This window comes from Cygnus olor, chromosome Z (assembly GCF_009769625.2).
Source record: "Cygnus olor isolate bCygOlo1 chromosome Z, bCygOlo1.pri.v2, whole genome shotgun sequence".
Classification (NCBI taxonomy): domain Eukaryota; kingdom Metazoa; phylum Chordata; class Aves; order Anseriformes; family Anatidae; genus Cygnus; species Cygnus olor.
Window position 1 is genome coordinate 60200928 of NC_049198.1, and position 19688 is coordinate 60220615.

Genomic DNA, 19688 nt, shown 5'->3' on the forward strand with positions numbered 1-19688 from the left:
GTTGTGCTGTTGTTACTACCCTTGCTGTTGTTGTGACTATCAGTATTTCTATCACTCTCATCCTTAGATCTCCTTAGATCTCCAAATGTGGATAATTCCTGCATTGCTGTAGATGCAGAACAAAAAATCTTCAAAAGCTTGCATGAAGTGTGTGAGAAGGACAACATTGATGCCGACAGGGAGAAGGGTACAGGCAAACAATGGAACAGACTGTTTTGGAGACATTGCTGTAGTCTGTCAAGCAGAATTTTCAGGTTATTGTTACCATCCGGGCAGAGGTGGGAATTTAAGAAAAGAATGGAGGCATTTTGCAGATAGTTAGAGCAAATATCTTGCAAGAGAGAGAATACGGGGTTTTCCTGAGCTTGCTTTCTGCCCACTCAGCATTTCTGTCTGCTCCAGCATTGAGGGTGAGGTCCAGGAAGGAGGATGACTGAAGCAGTTATTTTGGTGGTCAAAAGCAGATTGCTTACAGAACTAATTCTCTGGCGGTACTCTATAACGTGCTGTTTTGGAGATTGAATAAAATAATACTTGTGAAGATCCAGCAGCATGCATAACCAACCTGAGGCTTCACAGCAGCTGCAGGGGTTATTGCAACCTTGAGGCTGCAGTAGCTGTCACAAATAGTCTCTGCTGCAGAGCTGCTCTGAACGGGGAGCAAAATTCAATCTACGTTAGGGTGCGTTTTCCCCTGCAAGCTGAGTGTTGACAAGAGTTTTTATTCCTAAAATGTGTCATTATGGCTTCCCAGTTGATTATCTATACCTGTCATGTGAGGACTAGCTTGTTCATCAGAACTTGTTTTCTTTGAAGGAGAAAATGAGTGTATTCCATTAGAATATTAAAACTAGGACAACAAATGGCACATCAGGAAATTACATTTAATTAGCTGACTTAGCACTAAATAGAGGTTTTCTTATATTTATGGTGAGGATCTTGTAATGATGAGGAATACAATACTATTTATCTTGAACATGCTGAAGGAGAGGGAAGATACTAGGTTTTCTAATAAAGCATTACGCAGTAGTTCATTATTAGATTCCTGGTCACAGATGTACTTGTTAGGCAAAGGAGATGGAGTTTTGCTCCGATTTCTGCTTGCCCATACAACCTTTTCTGACTTCCTTATATGCTTCAGCCTGCAACAGACTGATGTCTTATGCCACTGCAGAGGATTATCAGGACTGGTACCCCTGATGAAGAAGTTCTGTTAAAAAACTTTGTATCCTGGTATATTACAGTTTCTGCTATTTTTCTGCTATTTTATAGTAGTAACAGAATACTAAAATATAAAATTTCCAGAGAATCTCTACTACTTGTTCTATTGTTTTGTCTTCAGTTTCTTTACTACTGATGCCTTTGTATTTGAGTTTTATTTAGTTCTTTATAGCTGCTTTTAAAAATAATTAACCCTAGGATACAGAAATGTCTGTATGAGCAGTTACTGAGATTTCTTTCTTACAGAGTAAAAACTAACAGAAATTTGCATGGTAAAGAATTTGTTTTCTTTTTCTTTCCAGGTACCACGATCAACAGGATGTTACTAGCAACTTCCTTGGAGCAATGTGGTTGATTTCAATAACTTTTCTATCCATTGGATATGGTGACATGGTACCTAATACATACTGTGGGAAAGGAGTCTGTTTACTCACTGGAATCATGGTGAGTGTTTCTGAATTTATCCATTGGATGTGAGATTGTTAGCAGCAATTAATCCCCAAACTTGTGGTGGTTGTAAAGAAATATTAATTTGTAGGATATAGACTTACTTGCACCATTCCCATGGCCCTTCATTCCATGGTAATGGAATAGAGGGTTTTCTTCCTCTTGAGGTAAAACTTAATAGCTGTGTAATGAAATACAGGGAAACAAATTCCACCCTGACATAATTTTCAGCTTCAAAATCTTAAGAGTCTTTCATTACATTTTAAGGCATCACATCTCAGTTATCTTTGGACATTTGTAATTGGACTACTAGTAATAATGAATCTACAGTTCTGACTTTTGCTTCTTAAAATTAAGTTAGTCACAAACATAGAAACACAATGGCTGCTAGTCTGCTAAAGCATTTTGCTTGTATGTAGTTTTATTTGTTATAAGTCTAATAATATGTTATACATAGTATTCCATTGCTTTAAGTGGACCTATCTAGTGCAATTTTCACAGTACGAGTTTTTGTTAACAGTAATACAGTGCAGCAATTGTTGGTCCATGCACATTCAATATATATTTATTAGCTGTTCTGAATGCGTGTTTTAATTTTTTTCAGTATTGCACCATTTGGTCAAAGTTAGGCAGGAAGTAGGTTGATACATTATAATGTCTAGGAAATTTATGCACAGCTATAGTAAATCAGAAGAAGAAAAGCTCATGATTGTGCCACTTTTATTTATATTGACTCCTGTATAAATATCCCTGTGAATGAGATAAGCATCATATGTGCCATATATGACAGTGAGATGCGTACATGTTTCTGAAATCTTGCCATTGATGATAAGCGATGCAGCTCCAGTATTTACCTTCTGTTAAAACAGGTATATTGAGATTATGGCTGAAAACAAATGGTAGCAAACAGTTTTCCCTTTTAAACAGGTGTTTGGCAAATTTGTTGTTTGTAAGAGTGTATTTTATGTCCAAAGAGTAAAATAGATTAAGGTGTTTTGTAATGTTTTACAATTTTTCCTGTTTTTTTTTTTTTTTTTAACATGTTACAGGTTTCAGGTCATTGACCTTTTGAAAGAAAGATTTCCAGTGCATTTTGCTGGTGGTGGCAAATGCTTATCTCTTTAAAAACAGTTTGAATTTAGTTGGAAGGTACAGGCTGAAAGCAGAGGAATGACTCAGGCGGCTTTTATAAAGGCTGTTGACTAAGCTCAAATCTGCCATCTTCTGGAGTATTTGCTTTTGTTCCTCATTCTGAGCTGCATTTTGATGCCAGAGAGAATAAAAAGTGGTCATAAGTTCATTAGGAAAAAAGGAGGACAAGCAGTGTACGTTGCCACAGGAATATGCAGAATGGGGGCAGAGCCCTGTCATAATGCTTTTCTTCTTCCCAAGCAGTGTTTAAGAATAAGAAGAAAATACTTCAAGATGCAGGAATCAGATCATTATTCATCCTCGTTATCATCTCTGACTAGGCTTTCTGAACAGCAGCAGCTAAATTCTAGGTTAACTCGCACTGAGTATGCACTCATATTCAACTCAAGTTCTGCACTATTTGCATTTCAGTATAAAAAAACTTACAGTAACAGAAATCATAAGAGCTTCAACACCCTGCAAAAGTGCAGTGACAATAGTAGTATCGATACTAATCATCCACGAGTTTCACACTGCTATTAAGTTTATGCTAGTATAAATGATAGCAGCATCCAAACAATAATTTTGATGGCTGTAGGTACACTTATGATTTTATGATGATGATGGTGATGAAAACAAGGTAAAAATAAAATCACAAAAACAGACTATAGATTATTGCAGATGTTATCCTACATACCTCTGAATGAACCAGATAGAAGATGAAATTTTAGGATGCATTTGTCATTTTGCTTTTGACAACACCATTTGGATTCAGATGTAAAATAATTTATTGCAGTTGTTTCCATTGCTTGGAAGTAAAAATGAAGTGCTGGTTACTGTATAGTGTTTACACACATGACATTTCTTTTTCACAACAGAAATAAGATTCATTCCTTTGAAATTAAGCTTGTACAATGTACACATTATACCTTCCTATCTTTGATTTTTTTTTGTGATTAAATATTCTGCAGATACTTTGGAAGCACCAAGGCTTTTGTAGGCAGCAGTAGCAGACTATGGACCAGGTAGACTATAAATCAGATAGTAAACACATCCTCTGCTGTCTATGCATTAGATAGGCCTGCAAGAGAATTATGTATGGATAGAAATATAAGCGTCATCTTCCAGATGTTCTACCAGAACAGGATATAGAAGAGATGGGGAGACCTATACCATCCATCTTCACCATCCCATGCAACTTGCAGGATTATTTCTACCCACTGAATATGCAGTGGTTATCGCTAAATATGCGCACTGAATATGCAGTAGTACCCAAGTGGACCTCTCAGATCCTGGTCAGCAGGCTGAGCTCAACTACAGTTGGAGCAGTTGTGCTGGTACAGAGTTGAATGGCTTGTAAACAGACAGCATTTTCACCTGCTTAATGGCTTTATGGAGTCAGGGCTTTGGAGTGGTTTGCCAAATTTTCCTTACTTTGTGAGGATTATAGTGAAGATAGCAAAAATTTGGAGAAGGGAAGTAGAAATTGATGGAAGTAAAAGGAAGGGGCAAATGGGAGAAGATATTGGAAGATGTGTAACTGTTGACTGTAAGATGGGAAGAATTGTAATGAATGAATGACCTATTGAAGTCGTATGAAGAATACAGAGAAAGTTGAGTAGTTCCTGGTCTTGTGTGAGAGCAGGGGGTCTATTAATCTCTGTTAAGAACCATTATAGTTCGAAAAAGCAAAATTGCCTCTTTCTGCTGCATTGTAGTAATTCCATGCAATTTGTGCCACAATGACTAGCAAATAACTACTTTTAGATAATTTTTACAGGCCTTTGTAATTTTTTTTATTTATGCGAGATGAAATAATAGCGATCCATTCTTATGACTGCAAATAAAAGGATCTGCTTCAAGGTTTGAGAAGGAATTTTCCTTTTCTGTTGAGCATTATGTTGTGAGCTTGTGCATTGATTGTATGATGCAGAGATAAGGATGCAGAATTTTCCTAACGGGCTAGCTGCCAGCAGTTAGAAGACCTGAAGAACTTAGTAGGTCAAACCAATTTTGCCACAATAAAATGGATGAGTTGCAATTGTCCTGTCACAGGATGCACAGAGGGGTTGGCTACAGGTTGAGTGAAGATTGCTTTAGATGAAATAGCTGTTCTTTCAGAGGCTTCGTCATGCTGTTGCCAAAATTGCAGCATTAAATGGTTCTGTTGTTGAAAAGAACTCCGAAGAGATCATTAAGATCATAAAAGAAATAAGTTATGAAGATTTTCTTAAACTTATATCATAAAGGTGGGTAAGATTAAATGTTTCATCTAGAAAGTAGCATCTTCCAACCATTGTATGTGAACTCCATTTGTATAGCTGAAGAATTCTAATTTGAGTAGTCACAATATAGTCAGTGTGTACTATCTGCCCCTAGGGATGCCAGTTTTTATAAGTTCTAAATGGTGAATTAAAAATGAATCAGACCCCATTTTAAAACATCTCATGCTGCAACTTTTAATGCACATGTGGAAATTTGCATTTAGTTTAAAAGAATTGCAATTCCTATCCTACAAGTGCCAAAAAAATAAAGAGGATTAGGTGTTTCTGAGAAAAGTGGACTCTTATCTATGGTTAAATTGTCTTGTTTGTGCATGCAGTTTTATATCAGACTCACACAGTTCTTATCAACCTAGGACTGCCTATGTCAGGAACGTGGCATCTAGAATAGTGTAATTTTTAATTGTGATTTTTATTGGTAGCAAAATCTGAATTATAACATCTTTGAAATTTAATAGTTTCTAGATTGAAAAAAAAAGATGAGATTCTAACTGTCTTGTTAACATTGGCTACATTGGCTGCTGAAAGTAAAGAAAAAGAAGTTAAACAGGATTGGAGCAGTGTAATATGAAAACTGTTTTTTAGAATTTTTATGGGTAATTTACTAAAAGGTCACAAATGATTTTGCATAATGGTGGCTAAAACATTCTGGGATTTAAAAAAAAATATCTTTATATTTAATTCTGTAATGAGTTGCAGAAACACATAATTGTTTACGAAACACAGAAATGTACTTTGAATTACACTCAAAGAGCTGAAAAGGTATGATTAAGACCAATATGCTGCTTTTTGGCCAGATTTGTATTATTAAGTGATGGAAAAGAGTCAATTTTCTATAATAACAGTGTAAGAATAATAGGTTGTATTGCCATTTAAAGATTTACCTAGAGCATTTTGTACATTGGTTATCAATGTGTAATATTTTTACCATGTCTCGTGCCTGGTGGAAAAAGGTGAGAGCAATATTGTGAATAGTTTTGTTGATGAGAAGCCTGCTGGAGGAATTTCAAAAATGTAGAACACAGCTTTGTTTATATTTATTTCCCTGAAAGTCCAGGAGTATACAAAAAGGTTTTCATGTGAATTGATAGTGTTTTGGGTCTACATTTCAAATATATGGTAGAATTTAATTAAATTGATTCTGAAAATTCAATAATTAACATAAGTGATGTCAGGGTCCACAACAGATCGTTTTTATTCCTTCTAACATAATAGCATGTAGCTGGACAGTGTATCAAGCAGAAACAAAATGGAGAAGACAGTTAATGGTGTTTGAATTATTTATGGTTGGAACTAGAAAAAGTCGTGCAGGTCAGAAAGTCCTCAGCTCCTCTATTATTGTTGTTCCAGCACACAAGTTTGTCAAAAGGGAAACTTTTTTCAGGAACAAAACATACTTCTGGATTATTTTAGGTCAATGGCTTATTGTCATGAAATTTCTAACCGAAGTAAAGGAAAAATAATCGATTAAAAAGTTGAGTAGCTCCATAGAGTGATCCCTAAAGCAGCAGTGATGAGAACAGTAATCTGGAGTGTGAGAGAATGGCAGAGGCTGTCTTCTACCTCCCATTTAAGTAAACACAATCTGGAAGAAGTAACTCTTTAGAATTACGGAAAAAGTAAAAGAAAAAAAAAACACCTTCAGAAGGCGTATTGGGTTTACATGGCTATGTTTTGGTGGTGGTGGGGCTGCAGGGGTGGCCTCTGTGAGCAGAGCCCAGCAGCTGCCCCATGTCAGATCAGAGCCAGCTCCAGCTGCTCCAAAAGGAGCTGCTGGCCAGAGCCGAGCCAGGGAGTGACACTGGGTGGGCCTCTGGGAGAGCAGAGTTAGTGAAGGGGAACAAATGCTGGGCAACAGCAGCTGGGAGAGAGGGGTGAGAGCCAGCCCTGCAGCCCCCAAGGTGAGTGCAGCAGGAGGGCAGGAGGTGCTCCAGGCACGCAGCAGCAGTTCCCCTGTGGCATACTGTGGAGAGGCCCCTGGTGGAGCAGGCTGTCCCCCTGCAGCCCATGGGTCCCACATGGAGCAGATCTCCACGCTGCAGCCCCCCCGTGGAGGAGCCCCCGGTGGAGCTGGTGGATGTGGCCTGGAGGAGGCTGTGGCCTGTGGGGGACCCCCGCAGGAGCAGGCCCCGGGCCGGAGCTGCAGCCCGTGGAGAGGAGCCCACGCAGGAGCAGGGGGTCTGGGGGGAGCTGCCGCCCAGCCGGGGGGGATCCGTGCTGGAGCAGTTTGCTCCTGGGGGATGGATGGACCCCGTGGTACGGAGCCATGTGGGAGCAGTTCTTGAAGAGCTGCTGCCTGTGGGCAGCCCCCTCAGGCTCAGTTCGGGAAGGACGGCATCCCGTGGGACGGACCCCACGTGGAGCAGGGGCAGAGTGACCGTGACAGAGTGGCAGAGACGAAGCATCAGGGACTGACCACAGCTCCCATTCCCGTGCAGTTCCCCTGCGCTGCTCCATCTTGCTGTGAGAGAGTGTGAGAGGATGATTGGGTAGGCACCTGGTGACCAGTCAAGGTCAACCCAGCACAGAAGGTTTTCAGTTCTGCCTCTTCCGCAGCAGATCAGGGAAGTTTTTGAAGTGTCAGAGGACAGGAGAACTGTTTCCCTCTTTGATCTCATTTAGGAATTGCAGATGCATTTCAGCAAGTTCAAAGGCAGTCGGTTACTGACTGGAATGAACAGTAATTGTCCCATGATATCTTTGTTTACATAAATATGCCTGGAGCTGATGGTTGTTGTAGGAAAAACTCTACTTTGTTCTTAAACCATGTAAGTTGGTTTTGTTTCATCTGCAATAACTTCAGATTTAATAAAGGAATTTTACTATACTTTTATACATATTATTATGAAACTTTTTTTTATTTACAGCACACACGTTGGACAAGAACATCATCAGTAGGTCTCATTCTGAATTACTAAACGAATGTTTCCCATCAGCATCATAGGCTGGTTGGCCTGCTGCTTAAGTGAAAACACCTCCTTGCTCAGCAGAAAGGTTTTTTTGCATGTCAGGCAGTGTCGTGTTTGCCAGGGTGTTTTCAGCTGTTAAGACCACTGACAGTTTCCCAGGAGCCCAGATACTGTGGTGCGTTCTGTCATTGTGCTCGTTTGAGCTAGCACTACTGTCATTTTTAGGTTCACTTACAGAAGCCAGACTGTCTTTTTTTTTTAGGAAATGTTTCCTGTGCTGTCCCAGAAGCTTTTCCCCGTACTCAGTTTGCATTACTAAAGAACAGAGTTCACTTCATCCCCACCACCACTACCCACTACTGTCTGGGAGTATTTAATCTGTTTCATTTTTTGTGTATGACATGTAATACTCCTCATTATTTTTATTATTTCTTTGGTTTTTGCAACATTGCCAGAACTTTACAGACTAACTGGAAGTAAAGAATCCATTCATCTGCTGTTCTGTAGATGAGAAATTTACATGTTCCAACCAAATTCTAGCTGTGGTGCAGAAAACCTCCGCTGAAGACAATAGTAGCCAGGCAAATACTGAATATATGAAAGTATAAATAATGCAAAACTATTTTAGGTCACAGTTTTGGCTGAGATGGTATAGTTGTTGTCCTGTTACTCATCCTACTTTGTTTCAGTGTTGCAAGGTTACACATCTGTCCCAGTAAACGATGACAAATGCAAAAATGCATTTATGCAACACCATTTCCATAGCCTCTGACTGTCTTGTGGATGGATTCCTCCCTCGACTTTTGCATTGCTTGTTTTGGAGAATTTTTTTGCTTCAAAGATTATTTTTTTCCCCTTCCCAGGTGGTCCTCTAAGTCCACCTTTTAGAAAGCCAAATGAACAGAGTATCTGTTTAAATTCTTACAGGTTTTCATTTTATACAGAGCAGCAGGAAGAATGTTGTGCCTTTTCTGGTGCAGAGCTAAATTTCCCATCAGAGCCATATGTCTGCAAAGCGGACCTTCTCTCTCCCTCAGTGGATCTCAAGGGAAATGAGCAAGAAATGTGGCAGCTGCCTTCTTTCAGATACAGGCAAGTATAGCAGGACATTTTTGTGACAACTACAGCGCTAAAGACTGCACTTCACTTCCAGTCCAGTAAACCAAAGCTGCCAGGAGACTTTCAGCTGAGACACTGATAGACCGTCTTACTTCCTTTCTCACTGATAATACCCTCTGGGCATATATATGTGACCTCCAGGCACTTGCAGAAATTTCTCAGTTCACCGTTGTCTGTAAATGTACTTTGGAGCCTTACCAAAGAAAGAACCAAGTGGAAATGCCAGAGGCATTCTCTGAAATGCAGGCTTTTAAACTGCTGACCAAGTGATGTTTTCAGTGCAGCTTATGAGCCAGTGGTAGCCCTACTTGTCATGGATTTTGAAAGAGACAATGAAAGCAACCCCTAAACATAACCCTTTGGTTGAAGAGTTGCAAGCACCTCTCTTTGTTTTTCACTGGAATGGGACTGTTGCAGGAATGCTAATGGCAAGCACTAGACTTTATTGACATCTCAGTCTGAACTCCGCAGTTTTGCAGTCACTGTATATTGGATCAGTGTGAACCTCAGTCTTAGCAGTTGTGAATGGTAGGAAAGGCATGATCTTGATCCAAACTTTGTAGCCTCACCCTCATCAGATAAGATTTCTGTGATTTTAGTCACTCTGGGCAACAACAGATTTTCCCTCTAGCTGCTGTGACTGACTGTTGTGGTTTGCCATGATGTAAAATTCTCTGTTGTAGCTTTAAATTAGCCTGCTGAGACAATCCAGGTGATAAGAGCAGAAAGCCCAGGGTGGGCTGTATTAGTGAAAGGAAGGACAGAGGACTGTGATTAGACTGCTAAAGTCATCTCATTTGTTATAGCATGTAAGATCGATGCATAACCTCAGCAGAGCCCAACAGGATCTGAGGGAGAAAAAAGACAAAGACAGGTCTAGTATTATGATGTGTACAGTACAGTTGGTTAATACAGACTTACCACCTTCATTTATTGTTACTTATATTACTTCAGTAATACAGCACTTCAGTACTCTAAGCACCTGCTCCTATTGATACCAGTACTGTATAAAGACAGTAGAAACACATACTCCAAATTCCTGAACAGCTTAACATCTTCATAGTGCAAAGAGAGCTGGGAACAAGGAGGTGTTATGTGGTATCTAAACAAGAGATCCTGTGGCACACCAGGAATCTTAAGTATTGTTTCATCAGGCTTTGTAGTAAGTAATAGCCTAAAAATGACGGTCAGCAGAGTTTGAAAGGAAACTCCTGATTAGATTTGTACATGTTTTTGGTGAGTTTTTCCTCAATCAAAGGACAATGCAAAGCTTTTTGTTGTTGTTGTTTGTTTGCTTTTTTAAAGTGGGATTATCAGAACCAAAATATACATGGTTTCCATACTGATGAACTGGAAGAGCTTAGAGTCATAAAATACTGAAACTGAGGGCAAATGTTCTATATGTGATGCCATTGAGAAGAGAATTCATGGAAAACTGGGCAAAAATGATGGGCAAAGAAAATAAATCATTGCAGCAGTCTCCGATATGACTAAAAATGGGATGATTTGCTTGAAAGCAGATGAAAGGAGGCTTGCAATAATTCAGAACTAAGTGCCAAGAGGAGAGCTTTATGTGGACAGAAAGGGAATGCTGCAGGTCTAACAGCAAAATGAAAGAAAACATGAAGTAACAGTTACTTTGTTCTGGAGGGCACATTTAAGCATTTTGTTCGGTTGCTAAATTTAATTGTGACTTAAAATAGAATTAATTTCACCTTTCGTCTCTTGCTGTTTTAAAATTGTGTGGGCTTGACGTTAAAAAGCCAGTGCCTCTTTTCTGGGGCCAATCTTCCACTTTTCTAAGGAACATCAGTCATCGTTTAGGCTTGTGTAACTGAGGAAAAGAATTAGCCTACAAGTGTTTAACAAGTATCTAAGTACATATGTGAGTCAAATAACCCCACACGATATTATTTCCATCAATGCAACCTTGTCTGGATTCTAGGCAGCAAAGAAGATAGCTAAGGAGAGCTTTCATGGACTATTGCTTAGCTACGTGAACATTTGAGTTTAAATAATAGAATCATAGAATAGCCTGGGTTGAAATGGACCTCAAAGATCATCTAGTTTCAACCCCCCTGCTCTGGGCAGAGTTGCCAACCACTAGAGCAGGCTTCCCAGAGCTGCATCCAGCCTGGCCTTGAATGCCTTCAGGGATGGGGCATCCGCAACCTCTCTGGGCAACCTGTTCCAGTGCCTCACCACCCTCTGAGTGAAAAAATTTCTCCTAATATCTAACCTAAATCTCTCCTGTCTTAGTTTAAAACATTCCCCCTTATCCTATCACTATCAACACATATAACCAGGTGTTCCCCCTGCTGTTTATACGCTCCCTTCAAGTACTGGAAGGCCGCAATGAGGTCTCCCCAGAGACCCCTTCTCTTCTCCAAGCTAAACAAGCTCAGTTCCCTCAACCTTTCTGCATAGGAGAGATGCTCCAGCCCTCTGATCATCTTAGTGGCCCTCCTCTGGACCCAAGAGCTCCACATCCTTCTTGTGCTGGGGGCCTGCACGCAGTATTCCAGGTGGGGCCTCACAAGAGCAGAGCAGAGGTGGACAATCACCTCCCTCTCCCTGCTGGCCACCTCTTTTTTAATGAAGCCTAGGACATAGTTGGCCTTCCGGGCTGCAAGCGTGCACTGCTGGCTCATGTCCAGCTTCTCGTCCAGCAGGACCCCCAAGTCCTTCTCCACAGGGCTGCTCTCAAGTTCTTCTTCTCCCAGTCTATATAAATACCCGGGATTGCCCCAGCCCAAATGCAACACCTTGCACTAGGCCTCGTTGAACCTCATTATGTTCTCATGGGCCCACTTCTCCAGCCTGTCCAGGTCCCTCTGGATGGCATCCCTTCCCAATCATCATTCTTTGTCCTGAACAGGAACAGCATGTTTAGAATAAAGATATGAAGAATGTCCTGAAGTTGTCTGCAGATATATCAAAATGTTTTAATACAGGACAGCAGCGAAAAGGTTGACAGTCAAGGAGAGTTCTGACCAGTGTACATGTCTATAAATCTTACGCTTCAAGATTGTACTACTCAGAAATGCAAGTTTTACATCAATAGAAGAGATTTGATGCCACTGTTCAGTCAAATCCAAGCAGGTGTTTGTTGCTTTGCCCAGTTGAAAGACTGAGGATGTGTCATATATTTGTTTTCAGACTTCTTGCTTTTACCAAAGACTAACAGAAACTATTTCGTATCAATCAAGATAATGGTATGCATTCAGGATGAGGTCTGTGTACTTCAACTTCAGATCATTTTAAACAGAAAATAGGCTTTACGCAGCTCATTGGTGGAGTCTTGTTCTTGTCATTTTAGAGAAGCCAATTTTCAACTGGGTGATTGTTTGGGACTGCTCCTTGTTTATAAGATAATTTTGTTCAGCCGGTACATCTTTTTGGAAAGCAGAAAAATACAGGATGCTCAGCTTTTAAACTTCATGGTTGCTGGAAAACCTTTTTTCACGTAGTACTTGAAAGAAATTAGTTGCTGAAAGGTTATCTGATATTACTTACTTGCAAGTTTCCAATAAATGGAGCAAATTAGCAACACAGTTAAGCCTTCACTTCAGCTTGCTTAGTTTGCCTACACTGTTCGTATTACTTGTTTTTTAACATATATAACAAAGTTAGTGTTTTTTAACAGCTATGTTGGTACCTTTCAACACAGCTTGTAACTGTATAATGCTTCATTTCACGGGTGAGATCGTGTCAAACTTTTCTGCAGATTTGAGAAACTATGAAATCTGAATTATCTGTTTTTTAAATTTTCCTCAAACCATTAGAAATCTGAATATTCAGCAAATGTATTAATATTTTGGTCATTATTTCCCTTCTTTGTGGGATAGTCCTAAATCAGAACTTTCCGTCATACATAGTTATGAGCATTTACTAACTAACACAAACTGATGCTTTTTAATTCTTTAAAATGTGACATTTGCTTTTGCATCATTTTAGCCACGCTTTGAATGGACTGTTCAGTGGGGTGGAATTCAGTGGATTTCAGATGTATATGTCTCTAGATAATGTTTCAAAGGACTGATGAGAGAATGTTACAAATATTCTTTTGTTCTTTTTTCCCCCCAGCTGTGTGGACATACTGTAAGTCCTAAGATCCCTTAAAATTGGTCTGCTTACCAAAACAAAATAACTGAGATAACTCAGTAATGGAAGAGAAAGACAGGGACTGACTGAGGAATACAAGGTCCAAATAGAATTAATCACTGCCTTAATACTTGAAAATATGAATATTCCTGCCCTTTTCATTTTCTTTTGATGATATATAATTCCCCTGAAAGTTAAGCAGGAGCTTGAAGCAGTGATTTATTTTATTTACTTCAAAACAGGATAAAAAGAATGATGTTGGAAATTATAAAATGCAGTAATCAAATATAAGACTTTTTTAGAATTTTATTCTCAAAAGAGCCCTTCTTGCAGTTGAAATAACATGGTGCTTTTACTTAGCCTATGTCATTTTAGTAAGAAGGTGGCTTCTGCATTCTGAAGTATTGATGAAAGAAGAAAAAAAAAGGGCAACTGAGCAGGAATTTATAGAATTCATGTTACTGATTTTCATGCCAGTTGGGTTATTCAAAAACAGCAGGCATGATGCTTATGATGCTACCATCTTAAAGCAATAGTATTGCCTCCATTTCATTTCTGCAATTTGGAATAATTCTGACTTTATGAGTTTTTTTAAGGATGCTGAAATCTTTAGGTAAGCTGTGTAAAAGCACAGAGCACTGTAACATAAAATATTAATTAGAATTTTGTTCTTTAGGTAGTATTTCAGTGTTGTCTCTGTAAGCTGATAGCTGTTCAAAGAATCAGTATAATTTGGTTTCCTTCAAGTTACTGCAAAAGGTAAACATGCAAAGAGTATACTTCTTTTCTCTCGTCCAGAGATGTTAAAAGATCTCATTCTCATGTACTGAGAACCATCATAACCCACAAAACCAAGAGTGCAGTTTGCATCTAGAACACCGTGCAGTTGCAGTAAGCTGTTCTGGTGATGAGGAAGATAGCAGCCCATTTGTGACATAGAAGTGGCTTTCACAGTGTGCCGGTGACACTATTTTACTGTTGTAGGTGCTGTCTTTCACGTGAGATATAAAGCTACTGTCTTTAGCAGATTTTGGCCCTTATAACTCTGGTGCCACTTTAAAGGGGCATGAGAGTTAGTCCCAAAAGCCTGGGATAATTTCAACTCAAACAAATTCCTTTCATCTGTCACCATTCCTCCAGTCCTTTTTTTTTTGTGTGTGTGTGTGGGAGAAGGGTGTCTAGTATTTTTCTTCCCTGGTTATTTAGCATAAACAGCTGTTTTGTGCCACGTTGCCAGTGGTGAGCAGGCTACTTTGTATTAACAGCCTCATCCAATTTTAACATTCTTGCTGTAAGGAGGCAGAATTCAAATTATGTCATTGGAGCAACGTTTGACCCCGGTTATCCTGACATACTGGACCAAAAGATCTCATTTTTTCCTCTTTTCTTCTTCTTCTTTTTTTTTTCCTTGCTATTTTATGGGGTCATATTTTTATTTTTTTTGCGCACAGGGAAGTCTTCTGCATTTTAGTAATTCCTTCCTGCACTCCTTCACAGTAAGGAGACTGAAGGACTGTCTATTTTCTGAGGAGGTAGGGCATACAGATGAGCAGCTCCTGCCCATTTCTCTTCTCAGCATTTCTGAAACTCTCAATCTTCAGCTGCGTTGGCTGTCCTCTTCCTTTTTGTTTCTGAGTGGGATATGGGAAAGCAAAGGATTATATAGCCCCATTTTGCCCTTATCTCATGAAGAGAGAGTGGAACTTCAAATAAATGTTTGTGAACTTCACTCAGCATAGGGATGGAGCACAGGGGAGAGGGCACAGCAGAGCTTGAAAGGTTGGCACGGAGGACAGGAGAGAAGCTGGAGGGGGAAATGCAGCAAAATTATAAGGGATGTGTTCAAGGGAATGTTGAGGGCAGTTGGGGATAGAAACTTGGCTAGGTAAGAACTAATAGCAGAGGATCAGGTCCTTGTGAGGAAGCAGATGAATATCTTGGAACAATCTGCCAGTGGAGATTAATTAATTGGACACTCTCACAAAATTAATTGGGTGCCTCAGTAAGGAAGTAGAGAGGGCAGATTAATTTTTTTGAGGACACCATGTGAATAAGGAGTTCCAGAGAGTTAATTTATTTTCCATTCTCTGTGTATTTAGTAGTGGAATTTGTAATTTGGAAGTTAGATTCAGGAATTTGGTCTGCATCTTCTGGAGATAGTAAGGCAGGCATGGGGGAGTGGGGAGGAATGGAGAGAGAGTAAATTAATGGGAGAACTACAGAAAGAGTGGAAGAACACTGTGTCTAAAAGTGTAGTAAGATTCAATGTGCAACAAGAGACTGCTTTACACTGGAGAGTAACTGAAACAGGTGCAATAACAACTAGATGTGGTGAACACAGCCTTGTATATTTAATGTGATTTTTATTTTTTTAAGAACATTTTTTGTTTGTTTAATTAAAGAGAAGACAAAACATGAAAACAGCAGTAATGTTTGTAATAGCGTCAGAGAGTAAATGATACCTTGAGATTTTATATAATACATACTGTTTCTCCATACCTGACTCATTTTAGCCAACTTCTTCTCTCTTCCTCACCTCCACAGAAAAATAAAATACTGTGATGCTGATAAAGATACTGCCATTTCAAAGAAACTGACACCTAGTGACTTTGTGCTGTTATGAACATGCATGTCTGTGCATATGCATGTGTACGCATACATATACACAGCACAAATTAGTAACTTGGTATTTTCTCCATCCAGATTTTGCTGAAATAATGCTTGTGTGCTATTTTTTATGTTAATAAGAGAAGCAGAAATACTGTAGGAAAAAAATCAATGAATGCTCAAAAAACAACAGGGAAGTATACTAAAATGATTAAATACTAAATTTATAATAATTTTATTTTCAGGCCCTAAAGAAAATCCTAAGAAACTTTTTAGTGTCCTAAATACTAATCTAATCTTCTTCTTTAGCAATTGCTGTAACCTCGAGACAGTTATTAAGAACAGGGTATTTTGCATTTATTTACTAACATTCTGGGTTCTAAAAGTTTTTTTGTTCACACACACCCCTTTGTTTTGCACTAGAAATGGGATGTGTTCACATTTTCAACCCCTGCAGGAAAAAAAGCAGAACTTCTAAATGATGCTGCTCACTAATTATTTTGATGCCTTGACAGTATACCAGCCTGTAATTGCTGACTTTTCCTATTATTTTGAATTGAAATAGCTGTAGCATGTTCACTATATTTACCAGGGATGAATCACCTGATGCCTACCATATTTCTACAGCAAAGGAGAAACTTCCACAAAAAAACTCTGCAAAGTGCAGTAGTAACATCTTGGGGGTTTGTTTTATTGTTTTCAGGGTGCTGGGTGCACTGCACTGGTGGTAGCTGTGGTGGCAAGGAAGTTAGAACTTACCAAAGCTGAAAAACATGTGCATAATTTCATGATGGACACCCAGCTAACTAAAAGAGTAAGTCACACTTTATATTCACAGCTGAAAAGGAAAGGTATGTTAATTTATTTCTGCATTTGTTTTAAATGGTCTCCTGCTCCGTTCCTCTAATGGGCTTTTTCATGGGTGTGATTTTGAAAAGAGGAAATGGAATGCCCTGAGCTTTTCTTTGAATTGAGGGTAACTGCAAATTCCTAGAGGATTTTTGAGGATTTGAATATTCTCCTGTAGAAGATCCTTGCAGATGGAAGATAATTGGTGTAACCAGCACTTAAGTGCTGTAAAACTAGAAAATAATATGTTAAAGTAAAAAACTTTCATGCAGCATATGAGAAGAACTTGTAGCTGCAATAGGTGAAATGACTGACACAGAAGGATTTCAAGCTATGAAGAAAAAGACATGTTCATAGTTTGCAAGAGAGGTAGCCTTTGCAATTGCTTGGACGCTGAGCAAAGGGTTCATTTAGCTGCATACAGTACTGAAGCACAAAGGCAGATGTTTTGTAGAAAATAGAAATATGTTTAAATGGATTATAAAAAATAAATAAAACAAAACAGAAATCATTAGAATTCATGTAAAAGTGCTATTTTGATTTCTTCTTGAACTTTTTAATTTTTTCCCAAACTGGCAGCAGTGGTTCTACTCTCAGCGTGGAGGAGGTTGGCTGCATCAGCAGAGCTTCTTGCAGCGATGCAGCCCCAGACCCCCAGCTGGGGACAGCCACACAATGTGTCGACAGGTGTGCTCCTAGGGCACGTCAGCGCACAGGTCTGGTGGTGCTGGCTGCCACACATCTGTGCCGGTCATCTCTAAAAGCCTGTACCTCCCCTAAGCAGTCACAGTGGGGAAAAACTAAGGATGTGTGGGAAGGCAGTTCTTACACAGGTGAAAAGGGTGGGTTCTTGTAAATTTACTTGAGGTGTCCATCTGAGCAGGGTGCTTTACACAGCTATTACAGTGAATTAGGGTCCTGCTGATACTAGACCACAGGCAACAATTTGTCCTTTCCTAACACACATGGAAATCTACAGTAGTGACACCAAAACTGAAGTGAATTTTACCTGTATCAGCTCATTTGATTACAGAAGGAATCTACAGTAAATTTAGGAATTTGGCTAGATGAGTCCTAGCACAGGGAATTAAAATGTTAGGAATATAATGTAGTAGTAAACTAAAACACTCTCTCTAACTTATGGTAACAGAATAGCAGATTTCAAATGCAGCAGACTGCTTTGATTCTTACCCATGATGAGGTATGAAGTTGCTGTTGAAAGATCTCACAGGAATATTTTTCAATTGTAATCTGACAGATGAACTAAAATGTCTTTTAGGACAGAAGAAGATTTTGACAAGATTGGCCAGATTTTGAGCCAGGTGTTCGTTTGTGCCTTTGAAAGTTATGTCGTGCCTTTTAAAGTTCATTCTATCCAGCTATTCTTCATATATATCTAATTATCAATTTCATAGTGTATCTGAGTGGTGCTTCAAACTCACGAAACTCAAAGGGAATGAAAAGCAAACCAAGCAAGCAAATCTGAGATGCACATCAGATTACAACTGCATTACGCGGACACTGGAGAGGTTTTACCAGGACCTGAAGATAACCATATCTTATGGTAAAATGCAAGGGCTAGATAAAGATTGTGAGGAAGTCTCTAAAATGCAATTTGGCTTCCACTGAAGTCAGGACCAAGATTGTCCAATGCATTACAGGTACAAGGTGGGAACCTCCTGCTGGGTGGAGCTACTGCATTGTGTTCCTACAATGCCACTACCTATACAGAGACTTAGCTCTCTGATGCTGCAGTGACGGGCATGATACACAGTTGGAGAGAGAGAAAACAAAGATCAATATCCAGAACAAGTTGCCTTTGCAAGTAACCTAGCAATTCTGTTAATAAACACTGCATTGAAATTCTTTGTCAGTTGTTTTCAATCATTCCTGAAAATATTGGAGGGCCGAGGAAGGAACTGTAGGTACTCCTACCTTTAACATTGTATGGAAAACCTCATTTAAAAAAATATCAAAGCACTTAGGAAAGAAAACACAAGCCACATTAATTGACAAGAATTTTTTTCATCTCTTCTGAGAAAGTTAAGAAAGAAACAAGAAGAAGGAAAAGTGTAAACAAACAACAAAAATTCCAGCTTGCTCCAAACAACTCTGGAATTTTAAAATGGTGGTAAACTGCAAAAAGAAATAAGAGGTAATAATGATACAACAAGAAGGAGAGAAGCTTTATGGTCTTACAAAATAGTTTAGTTAATTACCATGCAAATAATTCATTAATATTTCCTCACTGTAATTTATATTGCCATAAACACCAGATGATGCTAACTCTTTTTGAAGAAGGACAAGTGATTCTCAGATGCAAAGATAGCTGGTATCATATTTGTAAGTAACAACACAGAAATTGCTCAGTACTTAGTTCCCTTAGTCCAGCTTCCGTTTCTGCAGTTAGTGCTACAGCTTCCTGATGTAGTCATTTCCCACAGTTTGGCAGGGTCTTAAGTGTTTTAGAACGAGTTTATGCTAGAAATGATAAAACATGACATAATGCTGTTTTGGTCAGCCTGGTGTTTTTGTTTTATTAAACAGGTGAAAAATGCAGCGGCCAATGTACTCAGGGAAACATGGTTAATTTATAAAAACACAAAGCTGGTTAAAAAGATAGACCATGCGAAAGTAAGGAAACATCAACGCAAATTCTTGCAAGCTATTCATCAGTAAGTACTATTTTGCTTTGTTTTTCCTCTCCAGGTGTTCTGTCTCTCTTTTTCAGTTCTTTTCTCTCTTTCTGTTTCTATCTCTCACTCTCCCCTTCTCCCTTTTAACAGAATATTGCTCTTGAGTTTGATTTTTTTCTCTGAGTAAGACAAAAATAAGGTTTTACTATGGTGTCTGTTTACAAAAGAAGGTATGCTGACTGTATGCCCAACACAGTTTAAATCAGAATTGTTTATAGGTTTTATGGGAGTTTCCCATGCTTCTTGAAATAGCTATGACTTTTTTTTTTTGTCTTCTGCCACAGAGAATGTCCTTTGTTGTTACGTATTTGCTTACAGGTGGT

At 39.0% G+C, this 19688-nt stretch overlaps 1 protein-coding gene across 1 annotated transcript in view; it reads left to right on the forward strand.

Annotated features, from left to right (window-relative positions):
- Positions 1 to 19688, forward strand: part of KCNN2 (potassium calcium-activated channel subfamily N member 2) — a 131712-nt gene that overhangs the window by 102392 nt on the left and 9632 nt on the right. Inside the window, exons 7-9 of the mRNA XM_040540892.1 lie at positions 1524 to 1665; positions 16524 to 16634; positions 19217 to 19344. Of these exons, the coding sequence (XP_040396826.1) occupies positions 1524 to 1665; positions 16524 to 16634; positions 19217 to 19344 (381 nt within the window). The remainder of the gene's footprint in view (positions 1 to 1523; positions 1666 to 16523; positions 16635 to 19216; positions 19345 to 19688) is intronic.